The following is a 21837-nucleotide window of genomic DNA, read 5'->3' on the forward strand; positions in this document are numbered from 1 at the left end:
AGAGAAAGATTCTCAAATTCTTTATTGAAGTGCTTTCTGACCATTCCTATAGGTAAACCTTTTCAGTTCATCTTCTCAGCTGAAGGAACACAGTTAGCCAGATCACTCCTTCATCAACGTACGTAATAAACAAACCTAGTCTGTCATTAGAGCAAGAGTAGTTGAATTGCAGTTCCTAGTAGCCTATATTTTATCTTATGTAGAACTTGTCTCTGAGACCTGTACTCATAAATCTGTAAAAGATAACCTTTCTTGAAAAATGCAGATACATTTTTACAAGTTTTTTTTATTTAATCTTTTTGGGTATTACATATCTTTGAGCAAAGTGCTAAGAAACTCATGCTTTTGGTGATGAGGATGGTGTAAAGTTGTCTTCTTTAAAAGTCTTTAGAATACTTTCCTCTCAATTTTAACATACATCAGCCTGACTCTCTCAAAAAAAGGCAATATAATATTCCTTATGGACTAAATTTTATAGGAATGATGGCAGCCCAAGGATAAGCTGTTTCAAAGTGATCCATCAGTCTTACAGCTACTTTAAGTTCTGACTTTTTCTAATGAAATAAGAACCAAGGCAAAGGATTTGCTTTATGTATACAACTCTTATGTGAGCTTATGCCATTGGTATTTAGATATTTACATGCCAAAATAGTTAGACTTTATGTTCTCCCATAGGGAATAGTAGATTCTCAGAAGGCTAATTGCACCATTCTACCCTATGCTTATATGTGGAAGATATTATTAATCTGGTTGCTTATGTTTATTTAAAAGGTACCCTTGGAAGGTGATACATTAGCACTGTGCATGCCAGTCAAACCTTGACACTTTAATGGTCTTGACTTTGTACTGGCACTTGAAAAAAAGAAGAGGAGAAAAAAAAAATCTTTTTTTTATTTGTGTCCATTTAAAAATTCTTTTGTTCCTGAAGGAAATACATCTACCAGGTAAAAATATAATAAGATTTCTCTCTGATTTTTATCTGTCTATGACCTAAAGGAGAAATCTTACTCAGGCAAAACTAAAGAGAAAAAAATACCAAGATTACAAGCTTGTTCTTTGGAATATATTGGACAGTGATTTGAGTAAAAATTAATCTTCAAAAGAAGTAATAAAAATTTATCCCACCAGACTACTAAACCATTATGTAAAATAGTTATATACAGTTAAACTCACCAAAGAAAAAGGAAACTGAACAGAATACAAAAGGAAAGAAAACAGCAACAACAACAAAAATTTGTATATTCATATACAATTCTAGTGCAAAGCTTTAAAGTTGCAGGAAAGGGTAGAATGAACATTCACTTTTATAAGATGAAAAATTCATAAAGAAAGGGTAATGAAAAAATCCTAAAAACATTAAATACGAGGTGAATAAAAAAGAGATATGTCTTGTAGTTGCAAGACAATGACATTAGAAATGTAATACATTTCAACAAAAATAAGAAATAATTGATTAAAAATTAAATATTAACTTGATAACAATAATGATATAATAATTTAAAATAACAAAATGAACTAAACAAAAAAAAAATTACTCTGATAGCTGTATGGGAGAAAATTTGTGTTATGCAGCAGTGGATTCTCATGTTTGCATGAAAGATACAAAGGATTTCCTTGACAACTGCACATATGGATGGACTAATAGTAATTGTAGTGTCACACATGCTTTTGTGAGTGGATGAAGTTTTCCAGGATTACTCTTATAAAATAGATATTTTTAAATCCCAGTGTTCTGGGAAGAAAAGTTTTTTAGTAAATATTTTATTTTTAAAAGATATAGCATATTATTAATTTATACCAGAATCATTTTCAAATACTTGTTAAAATTTAGAGAAAAACTGAAAAATAGCTTAATTGTTTATAATAAGAATTTAAGTCCTTTATTATATAAAATATAGTCACAGGACTGAAAACATTGGGTTTGACAATTTTTCATGAAATGTTTGTAACAGATCCCCAGTGCTATTTTATTTGGCTTTGGAGTCTGCATTTCAGGCCAAGAACTTGGGGTTTGATTGGCCTAACTAGGACATTATATAGTATGTATGTTGAAAAATCTTGATATTTGGAGACAGGATCTATTTCTAAATACAGAACTTTGTTTAAAGGTTAGTCATTGTAGTTGTACTTTATTTGACAGTGATTTTAAAATAAAAGCGTGTTTGTGTGGTTGGTGTGCTCAAAGTGCAGGATCGAAACAATGGACTTTGCTCTGACTGACATTAGTGGAAACAGCCATCTGTTTTATTTGGAGCAGTGTTGTGTCTGGAGGCTGTCATGAAATGATAGCAAATAGTAGCAAAGCCTACTGGAGTAATACCTAAAGCCACAGTCAGGATGTTATATAACATAATAAATGGGGAACCCAAATACACTAACAGCTTCCTGTGGAACGGTGCATATGTAATAGGGTTTTTCTCAGAAACTATTCAAGAAAATGTTACCATCTTGAAAGTCTGAAGAAAGATTTTTCTAGTTATTTTCTGTGTAAATATTTCACACAGGTGAGTAGAACTGATTTCCATAAGTTTTCATGCACATTTCTGTATCTGCCAATTAACTTGACAGGCTTAGATGTGTCAGGATAAAATTAAAATCCAACCTCCAAACTTAGGCAGCAAACAAGACCCCAGGCTTTTATAGCCTCTGCAATATCACAGGACATGTTCCTAATTTTCCATTGTTTACTTTTTGAAACTCTTAGAGAATGTACCACCTCTCTTAACTATCCAGCAGAGGTAAACTTCTTTTGATGTAGTGTTTTATTTATATTGTGTATGTTCATCTTTCACATTAGTTGCAGGGTCTTGATTTTGTTGCCTGTCTTGACATTTCACTGTTAACCTCCTATTGTCTCCTAAATGAATACACTAGGCTTCCTTCACCTGTTCTTCTGGCTTGGGAGTCCGCTTCCACTCTTTAAAGAAGGTACATATACAGCTAAGTATTTGAGTATTCAAACCCTGAATTAGGCAGAAGTACCCGGGAAAAAACTGACATTCTCTCCACTGCTTGTCTCTTTAGGAGTTCATGTATGTTCACTTTTTGGATTCTTATTTAGTTACTGAGAAAAATGTGGGTAATTTTAGTAGAGAATTTGGTATTAAATGTCAAGGATTAGTTGGTCCAGGCATTCTCACCTTTTGCATGGCTGCTCAGGAATCTCTTAATAACTTGGATCAAACTCCAGTGCTTCTGTATATTATATGTTAACCATTTAGGGGAGTATAAAGGAAAGAAAAAGTACAGAGCTCTGCTTCCCCTGAAACAGCTGATTCCAGGAGCTTCTGTGCTAGCCAAGGCTTCAATCATAATCAACCTGTTTTCATTTTTCCTCTATTGCTATACCTCTTCTGCTAACAGGACCACTAATAGGTAGACACCAACTTTTCTTCTCCAGGACGAATTTAGGTTCCTCGTTGGTTCTATCTTTTGTCTTTATCTGTATCTCTAATATAGTCCTTTTGTTTCTGCTTTTTCAAGCTGTTTTCCTTCAGTAAATATAGAGGAAAGCAAGGCATCATTTTTTCAAGAAAATCACCTCATGTGCATGGTAGAGCTGTCATGATTCCAGGACTGCTTACCAGTCCAGACCTGTTTAAAGGATTGGAATGAATCTTTGACGCAAACTTCGTAAATCTGCTTCTAGGAATATTGTATGACTCTGAGGGTTAAAGCAAGTTTACTTGGCACATAATTAATAACGTAAAGGAAACTGAAAATACATAGTGAAGAGGACTGGCATTCCAATGCTGAGCGTAATCAGATGCATTTCAATCCCAGAAGACCCATTTCTTCCCCATTTGTCATGAGGAATTCTTTGAGCTGCGTGAAGATGCACTTTGCATCAGTATCTGCTCAGTGCTCCTGGGGAAAATGATTTAGTTTTTTTCATACACTAACATCTGTAATTTTGAGCAATTGGTGTTTTCTCCCTCTAGACACTATATCACAGAAAGGTGTATCAATTTGCTGTGAACCTTCATGTCTGTAGTCTAGTATCTTCTCCTTTTAATAAAAATGACCTTTTGGTAATCACCGTCTTTCCTGGAAAAAATACATAGATTCGGATTTTTTAAAAAGAACTACTGCATATTATTTCTTTTTCCTGATATGATTACTCTTGAGGCTTTCACTATGTTCTTCTTCAAAGTAGTGCCAACTTTGTGCATATCTGCTGTGAAGCTTCTGGAGAGAATTTTCAGCAAGATGTCAGACCAAATGAAAGGGACTCAGGAAAATTCTGGAAATATGTCTAAGCTACTGATGTGCATACATACAGTCTGAAGATTGCTTTTTATAATAAATTATGCAACTGCTAAAGTCAATATGCTCTTCTAGTATCTCTGAATTTTTCTAATTGATTAGGCTAGGAATAATAAGGCCTGGGGCCATCCAAAGGATGAGTATGCAGCAATAATCACATGGTTGAAAAGATTATTACTTCAAAAACCACAGGTGGGAGGGAAATTCTTGGGAAATTATTGTCTGTATTCACAACTGCATTCCTTCTCTTTGGCTCTTTTTCAAAGAGAAAAGTTGGGTTCATAACCAAGAAGGTGGGGCCCTTTTTTCATCTTTTCTTTTAGGTTCAGATAGCAGGACAGGGAAACTTCTGTATTGATATCCCTAGTCTTAGATGCTTGATTGCACACATGTGCACAGACTGAATGTCTGTACAGACTAGTCCACTTTAAATTTACTGATACATGACTTCCCTTCATCCTCAATACTGGAGTAGGGAGAGATACCCCATCCATCCCTCCTGACTCAAGAGTTCAGGGTAAAGAAATGTTGGAAGACTTTTCCTTGATCAAGGAGGATTGGTTTAGAGAACACCTGGGCAAACTTAACATCTTCAAATCCATGGGCCTTGGCAGGATGCATCCACAAGTGTTAAGATAGCTGGCAAACACCATAGCAAGGCCACTCACAAGCATCTTTGAGAGGTCATGGAGATCTGGAGACGCACTTGAGGAGTGGAAGAAAGCATCACCCCAGTCTTCAAAAACAGGAAAAAGGTGAACCCAGGGAAGTACCAGCCAGTCAACCTCAGCTCAGTCCCTGAAAACATGATGAAATGTCTCATCCTGGAGGCCATCTCTGCCCACATGGATGACAAGAAGGAGATCAGGAGCAGTCAGCATGAATTTGTTCAAGGTAGATCATGCTTGCCCAATGTGATTCTGTGATTAAATACCTACCTGGATGTATGAGTGGAGAGTGGATATTGTCTACCTTGACTTCAGCAAGGCTTGTGATGCTTGTGATCCCTATTAGCAAACTCGGGAATTGTGGCCTGGATGAATGGACAGTGAGGTAGATTAAGAACTGGAAGATCCAAGAGTGTCATAATTAGTGGCATAGGCTGTAGCTGAAGGCCTGTCACTACTGGTGTCCAGCAAGATTCAACACCGGGCTCAGTCTTCTTTAACTTACCCATGAATGACTTGGATGGAGGGGCAGATGCCTCCTCAGCAAGTTCACTGATGACACAAAGTTGGGAGGAATGACCAAGACCCCAGAGGGCTGTGCAGACCTTCAGAAGGATCTCAACAGGCTGGAGAGATGGTGTCGTGGTTTTAAAGCAGTAACTAAAAAATGGCTAGAAAACTTACTTATATCTTGCTGTGAGATATGGATTAGAACAAGAGCAAAACAGGCTTAAAACTTAAAAGGAGCAAAGAAAGTTTATTAACAAAATCTATAAAAATAAAAAGCCAGAATAAAACCTCCAGAAACCCTTTTTTCCCCCAACTACCCAACCATTCCATTGTTCACATGACAACATAGAGACAAAAAAACTTTGGTGGTTAACACAGTCTCAATTCTTTCTGTAATCTTTTCATCAGTCTTTGTAGAGAAACAGAAGTCGTCTGCTAATCTATGGAGTTTTTCACAAGAAAACTATTTTTCTTCACAGCTTTCTATTTCTCTGATGCCAGCTGCCTGGAAATTCTGCCATCAATTGACTCCTCCCATTTCACATCACTCTGAAGTGTGCTATGGGTCAAATGAGTCTAGGGATGTAATGAGTTATTCAAAGGCAAAAGTTCTCTTCATCTGGTTTTGTGATCCTCTCTCTGGAAACAGAAGTTTTCTCTTTGCCTCTTAAAGGCCACAAATATTCAACTATTACTTCTCCCCCTCTGTTCCAGCATCTCACAGTGTCACAGCCACTTCACTTTTTGCTCAAAATCCACACTTTGAAACACTTCATTCCTCCCAATATACTCTGTCATGAATTAAAGGAGTTTTTTTCAGAACACTACTGTCCATCTCCATAGCTTTAACAGAAAAATATTTCAGCTTATTAAAGCATCTCCTTATTTTCTCTTCCCTGTCAAAACTTAATTCCTTTCTTCACTGTCTTTGATGGGTTTATGGTGTTTCCTTAAATGTTGATCACTCCCTCTCTCTCTTCCTCCCTCTCTGGGAAAAAAAAGGATTAATCTGCAAGTCTCCTCCAGGTAGTAAAAGAGTTAAAGTCTTGCTCAAGCTGCAGATGTTCATGGTGTCAGGTTTCAGTTCAGCGGCAGAAACTGTGAACCAAGCCAGGCCGGCCGGCTCCGTTTCTCTCCCCCCTCTGCCCTCTGCGGCCTTGTCCGGCCTGGAGAGGGGGGGAGGAGGCCGAGACACAGCCTGTTACCTCTTCAGAAGCTGGAAACCAAAGAGAACCAGAAATTCCTGGAGTTACATGTTAAGGTAGGTGTTCACAGGTTGATCTCACTTTTCAATGGTCAAAATCACTGCCAGTTCTCAGAAATGGCTAGTTATTGGCCAAGAGAAAAACTCCCATCAGCCTCCAGCAGTTTCAACTTTCCTAGATCCCAAAGCTAATCTTAAAGGTGCAGAAATTAACATATATATATAAAGCAGGAGACTGGGAATACCAGTATCATAAAGTCACCCCAGGACACATGGGCGGGGAGGAACCTTCAGAAATGAAACAAGGGCAAGCGCGGGGTCCTGCACCTGCAGGGGTGTAACCACATGCACCAGCACAGGCTGGGGGCCGACCCGCTGGGAAGCGGCACTGCGGAGAAAGCCCCGGGTGTCCTGCTGCAAACAGGCTGTCCGTGAGCCAGCAGTGCCCCCGTGGCCAGGAAGGCCAGCGCTATCCTGGGGTGCAATGGGAAGAGCATTGCCAGCAGGTCGATCCTGCCCCCTACTCAGCCCTGGTGAGGCTTGGTCTGCAGTGCTGTGTCCTGTTCCGGGCTCCTCAGGACAGGAGAGACCTGGAGCTCCTGGGGCAGATGCAGCAGAGGGCTACAGAGATGGTGAAGGGACCGGAGCATCCAGTTACAAGAGAGGGCTGAGGGACCTGGGCCTGTTCAGCCTTGAGAGGAAACAACAGAGAGGGGACCTCATCAATGTCTATAAGTGTCTGAAGGGAGTGTGCCAAGAGGATGGAGCCAAGCTCTGCTTGCTGGTGCCAACAGATAAAGAAGCAATGGTCAGAAACTGATGCACAGGAAGTTCCACCTGAATGTGATGAAGAACTTCTTCACTGTGCAGGTGACCAAGCACTGGAAGAGATTGCCCAGAGAGGTTATGGAGCCTCCCTCACTGGAGATGTTAAAGAACCATCTGGACACAATCCTGTGCCAGGTGTTCTAGAATGACCCTGCTCGAGCAGACAGGTTGGACCAGATGCCCCACTGTGGTCCCTTCCAGCCTGACCTATTCTGTGATTCTGTAGCTCTGTGATATTGATGAAGGTATGCATACAGGATCCAGCCTTGCTTTAGTCACACCAGGCTTAAACTCATCAGTGGAGTTCTAACAAGCCAGCTTGTGTTCTGGGGCACTTAAACTGTTTTATCCCAGCACTGTGAATGAGCTATGCCTCTTGTCAACCTTACTAACACCCTGGAAGGTCACACCAAGCTAACATGGCTACGTTGCTTGCATAAGACTGTGTGTCTCTGTGCTAAACCCTATAGACATACTGCCTTGTTTCTCTGTTGACTGAAGGATAACCACACCATGGTCCATTTCACAGTACAGACATGTGAATTTCATGCCTTCAAGTTCTTCATTTTTGATTCTATGATGATATAAATAGCAGACTTCTCCTTAGAAGCCTTACAGTTGTTTTAAAAATTGGGTTAAATTTAATGTACATAGTATAACCAGCTCCCAGGTTACTTAATGCAAATGTATATTTGAGGTACAGAGCACTGAATGAGCTTGTTACTTGACTTGCTGCATTTAAAGTTCTCATTTGGCTATACAAATCATGAATTTAGGAAAAGCATGTTTTAAGCAACCTATTAATCTAGTTTCTCTTCTGTTTTTCCTTTATGAGTTAAGTTCCAGGAAACTAATTCTGGTTAGTCTTCTGTTAGTGTTCTGTGTGTTTTGTGAGCGTATATTATTTTAGTAATTTTTTTTGTTCCAAATTGCAGTGTGATATTGCAGTTTTTCCTGCAGAATACTTCCCCATATTTGCAATTTTGGAAAATTAAAAGAAATTGGTAAATATCCAGTGCTCTGGAAATTAGATTATTGAAAATGTTCTCTTTTTGACTTGCTAGCTAGAGGGAATATTATAATTATGCATATTTAAGACCTTTTATATTTTATAGGATTATAGTAAAAAACATGAATAGAAATCTGCATCCTTGCCAGTGACATAATAGAAAATAAATTAAAACATGATTTTCAAAAAAATGTTTTACATTTCTACAAAAATATTTTCATTTCAACTTTTCATTGTGATATTTTATATATGCTGTCCAAAAGATACCAGGCTGATGAGGAACTGACAGAAAGCCAAGCTTATCACATGTAGGAACTTCAGGTATACTCCTTATTTCCCAAATGGCAGCAAGCAACATTAAATAATTGTTTATAAATAATCTTCATATTATGAAATAAACAATTCCACATGTAGAGCCTACCGTTGCATTATAAAATTGCAATGGTGAGGAATCTTAAAATTGCACCTTTGAAAAGTTTATTTAGCTACCAGAAAGATTTAATTTCCTAATTTAATAAAGTTAAAATGGAAAGTGAAAAGTGAAATCAGTTCACATTTTCCTTCTACTGTTGCTTGCTTCCATTGGTGGAGAAATGAAGTGTATTCCAGATGTGATAACCTACTCTTTGTAGAAGTGCAAGGTTACAAGTAAAGAAATGCGTACACCCTCATAAAATATTTTGCACAGGGGTAGGAAACTACTGAAGAGACATATTTACATCTTAGTCATTGAGACTTAGAATATGGATTTAAAAGATTTAAAGGTGAATCTGCACAAGATTTCAATCATCTTAAAAATTCCTGTATAAAGTTAAATATGATCACAACAGGACTAGAATATTTCTTTTTTCAGATTCTGTATTATATTATGTAATTTGGAATATAAGTTCAAGAAAACAATACTTTTAGAATTATCTTACCTGTATAACACATGTAAATTCTCTCTCTTTCTTTCTTGTGATATCCTGAGTGGTATACCAGGTTCTTCATTCTCTTTGAGAAGTTCCACTTAGCAAGAGTCATCTACATTTATGTGTCCACAGTTGTGCCCTATTTTGCCATTGAAAGTTTGCATCTTGGCCCACATCTTGTAATTACGAATGTCAACAATTATAATCTCAAAATATTAAGAATATTTGAAAAAATTTAGAATAACCATCTGTTGAATAGCAATGAATTGCTATTCAAGTGAAATGAATTATGGCCTTCTCCTCTAGATGATTTTACATACCCTGGTGATCATGAATGGAAAATTCATGTCATGCAGCTGATCCTGCTGCTGTAGAGACTTTAGCTGCCTGCACTGTAAAAAATAATCTTCCACTTTTTGACAAGAGAGTTATCCCATTTTAAGTCAGAAAAGCACTCAGATTTAGGACTATTTTAGGACTTTCTAGTGTGTTAGATTCCAAGTGACAATAGCCTGTGACTCTCAGAACAGAGCCTGTGGAGGCTATGAAGGCACACTCACACTGTTGCTAATGAGTCTCCTGGTCTCTTTCATGTACAGACAGTTGTAATGTGTCACTAAGGAGTGGGAAGGTACTTTTTTCTGGTGGTGACATCTCATTATGTTTTATGGTTTTTGGCTGCCAGCAGCTGTACTTCATTATATATGGAAAACACATTTGGCTTCTCCTCTTCTTCAAAGTCCATCTTAAGAATTACTTTCAGTAGTTGCTCCCAGAAGTATTTTTGACAAAGTGGAATCTCTTTTATTCTCTGGGAAAGTGATAATATAATACTAGTGCAATGATTTTTTGTGAAAATACATTTCTGTTGTGATTAGGAAGGTACAGTTCTGCAGTTCATGTTTAAGGTTAAATTTTAATCTCAGGTTAAACTTTGTTTCATACATATGTTAATTGAAGATGCAAATACAAATTTCATTGTTTTCTACAATTTTAGGCAAGATTAATAGATATCTGGAATTATTTTTATTTAGTCATTGTACTTTTGCTTTAATAAATTTCAGAATGCATGTCCTAAAGGTCATTAGTAAATATTAAGAGGCTTTAGAAAAATTAACTTACATAAAAATATCATACTATATTTTTTAGGGTAGGGCAGAACTGAGGGTTTTTAGCATTTCCATCAATTTAATGTTCTTTAAAAATTACATTGGTAGCATTTATAAAAAAAGTTTTTAAATAAACTCACCACATCTCAGTAGTAAATTTTTTGGTATAAGCATGTAAGAAGATTAGTAAATAATAATTGTTTATTTTCTTTATTTAAATTGTTAACCCAGTAGTAAACTAAAACTGAGCAAAATTTAGGATGCCTCCAGCCACTGTGGGAATTGCTAAATGTTTTAATGATATGTTTATTTTTATAGACCTTTCTTTTAACAACTTATCTGATACATTTTATTTCAAACTATTTTAAACTATGGTGACAGTTTAATCTGTGTATATAGGTACACTGAAGAAATGCATACACCTGCAGTTGCTTTAAACTGGGTCTAGGTCTGCCAGGCACAAATGACTTCATTATGCTGCTTTGGGCCTCTGATCAGTACTTAACACCTAATTTTTTATTTTTTTTTTAAAGTTGTTCTTTCTCAAAGCTTTTTTATGCCACTTGGAGAAATTTTGTAAATATCATATGAGGATAGAAACAACACTATTCAGGATGAATAATTGAGAATTTCCTTTTACTCTTGCATTTTGTTTTGAAAATGTTGAATGCAAGAATTAATAGAAATACTTTCATACAAAATGCTTACTTATCTGTTTTTTGTGATACATCATTTAATAATGAAGTGACTATATTAATTATGGAAATTGCATGAGAATATCTGGTTTTTGGTAAAAAAACCCAAGAGTATACTCCAAATAAGTGAGTTTAGTCATTTGAGTTTGGAATAATAAAGGATGAAATGTGAGGCTGTTAAATTCTGATACAAGCCTCAGTTTTAGAAAGAAAAATCCATTCCTCTGGTGTTTCAAGGATAATTAGGGGTGTAAAACTGCTTCTTTGAAGAGGAGTACCTGATTACGCTTGTGTGGCTAGGTTTGCATGAAATAATTTTGGTTTTTAGTGCATTTTCCTGTGAGCTAATGTCCAGATTTTGAAGTGGAATTTGAAATTATACACCTGAGTGGGATGCTAGTAAAAACTCTTTTTTTATGTTTTCCTCAGTTTATTTAATTACTGAGCGAAGAGACAGGATTGTAAAGTCAATGATGTCATGCAAACATTAGTAACCTCAGAGATTGTGGCAGGCTTTTGAAGAATGTTTGAGATTACATTTAAGTTGTTTCAAACCCATCATTAAAACAAATGATCTGGAAAACATTCCTGATCATTTGTCCAGCCACATGAGTTCCAAGTGTATTTTGCAGACTTTCAAAAGTTGCTATTGTAAGCATAGAGTAAAAGTGTTTTCTAAATTAAAAATGTATTAAAAGTACCACTAATTATACCTATTTTTTTAAATTTAATTGGATTTTGCTTTAACCTTTGCAAGTTTGACTGGTCTTGGAACTTTCTTTCTCATATAAAAATGATTAAACCATATAACTGCACTGTGCTGTTTGTTGTTTTTCATCATGCAGTATCTTCACATCACTTTTTCAGCAATCTGTTAGTACAGAATCATAGAAAGGTTGAGATTGGAAGAGGTTTCTGGAAGTCATCCAGTCCAACCCCTCTGCTCAAGCCGGGCCACCTGCAGCAGGTTGTTCAGACCCATGTCCAGTCAGCTTTTGGGTATCTTCCACAATGGAGGCTCCACAATCTCTCTGGGAAAATGGACAGCAATCTGACTGCAAGATGGCCTTCAATAAGCTGTAATTATTATGACAACCCATTTATTACAATGACCCACATTAAAAGTGGATATGTGGCTGAAAAAATCAGCAGCCAGGTTAACAACTGTCTTCTGATTGTGCAAATTTGTTTCTGCTGCACAGAACTTGAGATAGAGAACTATCTCAAGGGAAAAGGAAAAGGAGAATTGCCTGAAATCCTGAAATGAATTCTTAGTAGAATTGTCTAGTCTATCCATGAAACTTTTAAAAAGTATTCCTGACAAACAACAACCATAGAAAAACTTAAAATCTCTTTCCTAGTTTCTTACCTAGTAATCAAATGAGTGAGAACCTGGAATAGACTTCTAGTTGGAAGTTATGGATAGAAATACTTTTAATTACAGAATGGATCTTGATCATATATGAAACAGATAAACATTTATTGATCTAGAATACTCTTTTCATTCCATGTCCTATGCTTAGTTTGTGGTGAAATGTCAGTGCGGGTTATTATTTAGTTCATCTGGAAATGAATGACGCTGCCAACTCCTGCACATAACTGCAGCCACATGCCATAACCTATCCTGGAGGTTCCCTGCCTAGTGTCAACTCCTCTTGTGCAGCATCATTTCTTTGGCAGTACACAAAACCATGCAGATCCTGGTCTAAAAGTGTTAGCTGTTTGAAGTATATAAACATACACAGACAAAGACACACACACACATATATATATATATATACAAAGTGAATATTAAATAAAACATTCAAAAAGCTAAAAAAATAGATACAGCAATGCAGGCCATAAAAAAAAAAAAATAATCAGGAACATGTTTTAGACCATGAATCCCGAGTGAAGTGAGCTTCCCACTGCCTTTCTTGGGTAAGGAGCCAGGGAAAGGATGGAAGTTAAGACATTTCTGTGATTTCATTGTTCTTCTTTTGTCTGTTGGCAAACATCTTCCTACTCTGTGTGCTGGATTCCTGGATTCCTTTTCAAGGTACTTACTTTCCTTACACTGTTTTATGAGCAGCTAAGATGACCACCTAAAGAATGAATTCCATGGTGAAATTTTTCGGTAGAAGATCCATTTGCAGCTGACTATGATACAAGTCAAAGCAATGAAAAAGTGGAGTTAAAACATGGAAACCAGAAATATTATCCGGTTTAAATCTGATTAAGAATGAGAATCTGCTCCTTAGTCTTTCTTTATTCTTACAATTGAAAATATTTTTGTGGCATTCCTATTCCACATCTCAATCTCTGCAAGATTTTAAAACTCTTTGAGTCTCTTTTTATGACTACAAAACAGATGAAGCAGTCAAGATGAATACCTAAAGCAGAAGTGGTCATCTTTGTTGGTGGTATAAACCACAAAACCCTAGAAATTATTTCCAGCTCTTTGTAGTTGCTGGTGACTTTCCTTTCAATTCCAATGGGAGCATGGCTTTATCCAGGAACATCAAAACTGTTCAACTTTTTTATCAGAAAACAAAGAAGTGTGTGTTTGTCTGAGTATGAACTCTCAAAGGAAACAAATTCCAGATAGGAATGGTTATAGGCTGTTTAGATACAGTAAATTTATAACAAATTGTAAAAGTTTAGGTTATGTTAGTGTAACAATGGATAGGTTTATTTCTTCTGCAGTTTTTATGTATATGAGTCAGTGAAGTAAGACATTTTAAGCTTCCTCAGTGTAAGATCCTGAGGCAAGCCAGCTGTATTTTAAATGCTGTTGTGTGTTTTTATATGTAAATTGATGTGTATTTATAAAGATAGAGTAATATTAACATAGCACTCCTGTTTAAATGCATATTTCTGAACCTTTTTGGGTTCAGTAAGAAAGGCTCTGATGTATTCTTTATCTGAAACACAACCAATTCTTTATCTGAAACACAACCAATACATAACCAACTTTTAAAGTTTGGAAAAACAAAAATCTCTCTGTATGTGTATGGATATGAACTCATGTCTAAATGCCCATGTAAACATGCATTGTTAATTTATGGCGTGATTTTACCAATAGGGGGAGTAAAGCAGAGGAAATGTTCACGGTATGTTTTAAATTTCTTATTGATGTTGATGTAATAGAAAGAAAATGGAAGCCAAAAAAGAATTAGCAGAGGTAACAAGACATAGGAATAGAAATTATTTATCTGTGGCAGAAATAAAATTGAAATAGCTTCAGTTGTTTAGCATGGTGCCTCTAATTAAGGTAAATTAGAAACTCATTTCTTGGAATAGAGGCATAATTAGTAAATGAAGTCAGTCATATTATTGGTTCCCAAGTTTTGCACTAAGTGCATTGAATGAGGGGTGGAAACATGAATGTCAGGCATCAATCAATTTTTGTAGTTTATCCAAACTGCATCAGTGGTCCTGAATCACTACGAGGGACCCTGTAGCAAGTTTTCGACATTGCATTTCAAGATATGCTCCACTGGCCTCAAGAAATGGTATCTATTATTGACTCCAGTAAGCTTGATGCAAGCACAATTTAGCCTTTGCCAAGGAAAGCCAAACTTCCTTGTACAAGGCAGCCAAGAATCATGTCTGGAAATCTGAGAAATAATACATGAAGAATAGTATGTCACAAATTGCATCATTGATGAGCAAAACCTCAAAATCACTCATCAGTTCTTACATGATGAGTGAAAAAATTCTGATTCTTCTTATGTTGTCTGCAGCAACTCTATCTCAAGCATTGGTAGTACTGTGCTACTTTCTCTGTGGCCCTTCAAAATCCCTTACTCTAGACTAAGTTTTTCCCTTTTCCATGAATTATCTGTGCACTGTTTGGATTCCCACATCAGCAAGTATTACTGTGTTGCTGGGCTACAGTCAGACACATTGTGGATTATTGTGTGATTTGGGACTGGACATAAGATGAGGTCTCCTACCATCTCACTGAGGATGGTGTGGGTCTCATGGTGTGGGGACTGTGTAGAATGCTGGATTAAAACATTGAAGTCTGCAGAAACTAGAAATGTCCTTGCTGTAAGATTTTGGTGTCTGAGATGTGTTTCCTTTGTGTTCTGAACCCATCTCAGCTCTGTTTTTCAAACAAGTCAAAATACCTCAGAACTCTTAACTTGATAGGAAATTTGCTAGTTAATTTAGTGGAAGTATAATTAAGTAATCTAAAGTAAGGGTCAGCTTTCTGTGTATCTGTGATCTGGCAAGGGAAGTCAAAACTACTGATGAAGTGGCTTACATATACATACTGTAAATTAAAGATCTTAGTTACAGTCCTGGTCCCCAAAAAATCAATTGGAGTTTTGCCATGGGAAAAAATCCCTACCTTAGATATGAGGGCCAGTTTATTAATTTAAATAAAAATGTATTTTAAGACAGAGTTTGCCTGAACCTCAGATGGGAATAGGAATTAAATGGCTGGGCTTTGTTTTGAAATTTCTTCTCCTTTTTTGACTTGAATACTTTTATCAATATTGGTATGCTTTATTCCTCTTCTCTGTTCCTTAGCCTAGGAAAAGATTAAATAAACTATTCCAGCTTACTGGGTTTTGATCTTTCTAGTTACATTTCTTCCTTATGAACCTTTATGTCTGTAGTTTCTTAATTTTAAACCAGAGATATGCAGTAAGACATTTACTGTGACTGCCTTTTGAACAAATGTTCAGCAGGCAACTCAATTCATCTACTAGGAAGAAAAAATAATTTACTGGTAATTATTTTCTTGTTATTTAGGTTGAGAAAAAAATAATGTGATAATATGGAAGAAATCTATAGCATATAGGGATTGATACAAGGAAAAAAACAAATGAAAAAACAACAAAAACACCCCTAAAAAACCAACCAAAAGAAGCCAACCAAAAAAATCTCAAAAGACCAAAACAAAAAACCCTCCAAACCAAACAAAAAAATGCCAAAAAACCCTTCCACAACCAAACTCAGTATTTCCAGATTTGTGAACATAATTTGAAATGGATCTTACATAACTGTGATGAAGAATACAAGAGCAAGTTGATTAAGTATTTTTAACACATCACAAGAATTATTGAGAGTTACTAGTTTTACTTGCCTATAAAAATATCATGTTAAATGAAATATATGAAAATTCTGCTTTTATTGAGCATGTAAATAATATTTATTAAAGGCTGTCAGCAAAGAAATGCAGGTAATACATTTAAAAGTATTATGCTTTAGAGAAGCTTCCCAGGAGATTCCATGAACATCTGTTCAGAAGAGATGAACTTAATATGAGTCATAAGGGAAGACAAAAGGTTTTAAAACGGAAGAAATAAGATGGAAAAACAGAGTGGACAGCACTGAGTGAAGGTGGCCCTGGGTGCCCTGTTAGACTTATCACAAACTTGGTGGAAGAAAGGTAATCAGTGGAGGCACTGCAGTACATGCCTACAAAGTGTATAGGGAACACAGACTGCTCCTTGCTGGCAGTAGAGTTATGCTTTACATTAAAGACAGCATAGAAGAGAGGCAAATTAATAAACAACAATAATGAATCCTGGAGAGGCTGAAATTCCAGTCCTTTATGGAAAGAATAGAATATTTTTATACCTAGTTGTCTTTAAATGTATCTGTTTGTTTGTTTATGTGACTAGTGGAAATACTGAATATGGTGGATCTGTTACATTTTCATAATTCTTTTGATGCGGTTCTGCACATATAGATTGTCCGGAAAAACGTTTTTATTCCTTGGCCTCACTACAGCCCTAGCTTACTTTCTTTGAGACGTTGTTTGCCTCTTACAACTTAGATCTGTTGAATTATTTGGCTTTCAATACAATTAGTCTTCCTATCAATTCTAGAAAAAACTTTCTTCTCTTTAAGGCAAAAAGCCTTCCTACAGCATCTCTATATAAACATCATCAGTGTGTCGTGTAACAGCAGTTTAATGTTTTATTTATGGTTGCCTCTGATCTTGAGTCCCTCTAGATAGGCATAAAGCATATCAAATACAGAAATTAGAGACACTAAAATTGATCAACCATGCACTGAGCATAATGGGATGAAAAATATGAGCATGTCATCTACAGGTACTATAAAAACTGAAGTTCTCAGCTCGAGTGACACTACATGTACTTACCCCTGTACAGTTATATGTGTATCATACACCTGAAGGAATTACGGTGAAAAACTCTTAACCTTAATTAAGAGTTAATTAATTAACTCTTAATTTTTTATAATTTCTCCTCAATTCTCATTTCTGCAATAGGAGAGCTGTCTTAAGAATAAAAGCTTCTGCCTTCTCTCTGCAAAAAAACCATGTGGCTTCAATTTAACTAATTGAATGCTTAGGAGTGCTGCTGTCAAATTAAACACTCATCTTTCAAGAAAACAAATCTTTCCAAAGTGCTACTTACATATCTTCTGTTCCTGGCTTCAACTCTAATTTTGATTTGGTAAAGCCTTTATGCACTATAGATCTTCAGGAGTAAAGGTGATGAGTTCTACGTTGCTTTAGACTCCACTTTCTGAACAGGAAAAATATAGTAAAGTCCAATTCCATAATGTCTCCTTTTCCTGTTGCTCTTGCTTGTTGATAGTTGTGAAACAAACGCAAAATTCAAGAGCATTGGTTCTATTTCTGGCCTCTTATTTTCATAGAATAGTTTGAATAATGAAATCTGAAAATACTAACTGCCTAAAAACTGTATTCCCATCTTTTCTGCTTAGATACTGGACTTTTGGCCAGATGATACATTTTGCTGTACAGCTGGTGGACTTGTTAAAAATCTGTGTCTCTACTTGCATATTATGCATACTTATACAAACTAAAAGAAAGCAAAAAGATGTTATGTACCTGTAATGTGAAACCAGCTGAAATTGCTTTGATTCTTATTTCATGAAGTACATGATGTCTTGAAGCCTGCCCTGTATACGTATACACGTATATATACATATATATTTATATCTATACACATACACATACACATACGTGCAATGTGTGAAATATTAAAACAGAATATTAGTTTGATGCATTTCTATACAAATTCAACTGTTTGTGTTTGTGCCTTAAAAAAAAAATCCAGGTCTCTAATTTGCAGGATGGTTTTTGGGTTGGTTTTTTTTTTCGGTGTGATATCACTACAGAAACAGATTTCCCTCCAAGCAAAGGTAATTCTAGAAAAAAATATATATTGTGTAAATATTAAAGGTAATGCAGTAGACAATGTCTTGAAAATCATACTGTTAACTGAAAGCCTTCCAACACTTCATGTCACTGCTTTAAGCTTTAATATCCAATAAAGTTTTATATGTTGTGCAGACCATGAAGTAGAAGAGAGCTGTGTTCAAGAACTTGTTCTCCTCCCCGTTCTGGTGCCAAATGTCATAGGTCCTTTTAAAAGCTTGACTTTTTTAAAAAAAAACTCTAAAATGCACAGAACTTTGAACTTCTCCTCTGCCCTACTTGAAGGTCTTTTCTTCCCTCTTATATCCATCAATAGAGAAAATAGTCCACACTTTCATAATGTTCCATAATGTTCTAGTGTTTGTCCCATAGGAAACCTTTACATAGGTCAAAGTATTCACAGAACTGATGCCAAGATTTGAATATGTAATTGTAATACATAATTTGGGAGTTTGGTTTGTTTTTGGGGTTTTTTTCCCTTTTTTAATGGTTAGTAGTATATTGACTTTACTATAGAGATTTCAAATATAATGTAAAACACAGTTTTGGAGTAGCATATTTAGGAGCTGAGGGGTTTGAATGAAGTAACATGCTTGCATTATTTGGAAATGTAATACTGGCATAAGTTAATTTTTTTAAAAAAAAATCTTACTGAAATTTCTATGGATTCTAAATACGGTTGAGAACGCTATTAATCCATTTTAATAGTTCTTAAGTGTGATAAATCAGGAATATCAAGGGTTCTACAGGCTAGATTTTTCAGTAACTCTTATTATCTGTGTCAATACAATTTGTAATTAGCTTTAGCTTGTTATTTTATTGCTATAACACTATTAACTAAAATTTCTGTATTGCCTAAAATATAACACAAATCTGGCAGAGTTGAAGAAGCACTTGGACAATGCTCTTGGACACATGGTGTGACTCTTGGGGATAGTGCTGGACCAGGAGTTGAACTCAATTATCCTCATGAGACTCTTCCAACTCAGCATATTCTGTGATTCTACAAAGTGTGCCACTTACATAAGTGCACATGCTCTTTCAGCAGTCAGACACAGGAATTCATTCTAAAATCTGAAGGCTAAACTGGACACCCTGTGAATGTGTATTAGCAATTTAGTTTGGGTCAGATATGTGCTTTGGAGTCTCCCGGCTGTCCCTGCTTATCCAGCTTTACTTCTCATTGCTGTATCCTTAGTGAGGGTACATTTTGGGCTTGTCTCTGACAACATCGAAACAGAAGATGAACTCAGTGTACTAAAAGACTTTCAATCCATTGAACCAGAGCTAGTTTACATTAACTCATATAATGTCTAAATATATAACCCAAGAAAAAAACTAATTCTGATGATGAAAATCACCATTAACACTGAGAGAACTCAGGATGCTAATGACTAATTGACCCCATCAAACCCTCTATTTTTTATGAAATTTTTTTTTAATAATTAGGCATTTTTGGTATTATAAGTGTTAACTATCTAGTAATTGGTTGGGTTTTTTTAGGCTTTTAAAGCACTGATTGGGCTACATAAAAACTACTGGCTCTGTATATAGATATGTACCTTTTGTTCATGGCAAAATGTTGAGTGTTACACTTCTCAGGAGAATGGTGCGGTCAAAGACCAACCTCAGCGTATCAACTTCCAAGGAAAACAGGTGGAAAGAGACAGGGGAAAGGAAGGAGAAGGACTCGAGAGACAACAGTTTAGAGCACATGACCAAGGAAGGATCTTTAAGCCAGAAGGTAGTTGTTTTTAGTTCAGCCAACAATTCATTGATTGTTTTGGTGCTGCCAAAAGTGTGGAGGGGGCTAGTGGAGTAGAAAGATAATTTTTTGTGGTGAATGAAAACAAAAGGTCCCTGGAAGCAGAATGTAATAGCAGTGTAGTGAATACATTTAGCAGGCAGAAGCCAAGCTGTGTTTCAGTACTGTCAGAGGATGTCATAGGAGGATTGACCACACATTGCAGTTTTTGAGGCTCAGGTTGGACATTAGGGAAAAGAACTGAAAGACAACTGACAAGGCACTTGAACACTGGAATGAGTTGTAAAATTTCGTTGAATTTTTTCAATATTTAGCCAGACAAAGCCATAGCTACACTCATCTAATGCTTTCTGTAGTTGCACCGAGAGCAGGAAGATGGACAAGATGACCACCTTAAGTCTTGTAAAACTTCATTTTGTTTAAAATTATTTTATTTTAAATTGAAAGCTTAGGAGGATTTCTATATTATCTCCTCTAATAAAACAGAATTAATATCTGATTTCTTAGGTTATGTTAGTTTTCTTTTGATAACATGAAATAATGATAAAAGCATTTTCTTTTTTTCCCGCTCACAGAATAAATTGCTACAGAAATTTAGAAAGGACACATTTCTTGGGTATTTTACATTTACATCATCTTTCCAATATGTCCTGGTTCTGGCAGGGACAGAGTTATTTTTCTTCCTAGTACCTGATGTGTTTTGGATTTAGTATGAGAATAATGTTGACAACACACTGAAGTTTTAGTTGTTGCCAAATAGTGTTTTTACCAAGTCAAAGATTTTTCAGCTTCTCCTGCTCTCTCCAGCAAGAAGGCTGAAAGGGCAGAAGAAGTGAGGGACACAGCCAGGACAGATGACTCAAACTGGCCAGAGGGATATTCTATACCAGATGATGTCATGCTCAGTGCATATGAACTGAGGGGAAATCTGGGTTAGTGCATCTGCTTGCAAAGTGTCTAGCCATCGGTCAGTGAGTGGCAGGCATCGTGCATCACTTGTTTTGTATGTTATAATTCTTTCATCATTATCATTATCATTAACATTATCCTTATTTTCTTCCTTTTGTGTCCCATTAAAGTGTCTTTATCTCAACCCATAAACTTTCTCAGTTTTATTGTCCTGATTCTCTGCCCCATCCTCCTTGTGGTGGAGCAAGTGAGTAAGTAAGCAGTTGTGTGGTGCTTAGTTGCTGTCTGTGTTAAATAAAAACATAATAGTAAGTTGCAGAGGTAGATACAGACATATTAGAAGTCTTTGGAAGTATGTTATTATCTTGGATAGCTGTTAAAATTAGAGTTGGAGAAATTAGATTGGATGGCTCTGGATATTCTATAATTTCAGGTTATGTAAGTAAGAGAGTAAGAAAAAAAGAAAATAAGTCTTGGGAGATAACACGAGAGATTAGAAGCATTGAATGAGGGAATACAAACCCATGAAGATGATTTATTTACCACAGTGTTCCTTTATCCAGAGGAATAAAATAAATGAGTCAGTGTATCAAAGAAAACAGATCAAGAAATTTGAGGATGAAAAACTATGCCAAATGAACTGGTCAGAGCATGAGAGGCCTGTTTGGTTCCAGCCCTTCAGATTTTTTATCACTGATGAGAAATAACTGTAAATCCTAGTTTGCAAGGAGCAAGTACTTTGAATTTTTAATGACAAATAAGTGGTGTCATTTGTAGATCATCTTTTTCTGAGATAGAGCAGGTTTTCAA

General features: G+C 36.0%; 1 protein-coding gene across 7 annotated transcripts in view; it reads left to right on the forward strand.

Moving 5' to 3' along the window:
- Nucleotides 1–21837, forward strand: part of WDR27 (WD repeat domain 27) — a 102646-nt gene that overhangs the window by 73449 nt on the left and 7360 nt on the right. For 3 of the 7 annotated variants that reach the window (XM_086877863.1, XM_086877864.1, XM_086877870.1), the window contains one exon: nt 19956–20097. The exons of the other annotated variants lie outside the window; for them this stretch is intronic. In XM_086877863.1, coding sequence (XP_086733989.1) covers nt 19956–20097 — 142 coding nt within the window. The remainder of the gene's footprint in view (nt 1–19955; nt 20098–21837) is intronic. 7 annotated transcript variants of the gene reach the window in all.

The sequence above is a fragment of the Cyanistes caeruleus genome, chromosome 2, assembly GCF_971803275.1.
Source record: "Cyanistes caeruleus chromosome 2, bCyaCae1.hap1.1, whole genome shotgun sequence".
Lineage (NCBI taxonomy): Eukaryota > Metazoa > Chordata > Aves > Passeriformes > Paridae > Cyanistes > Cyanistes caeruleus.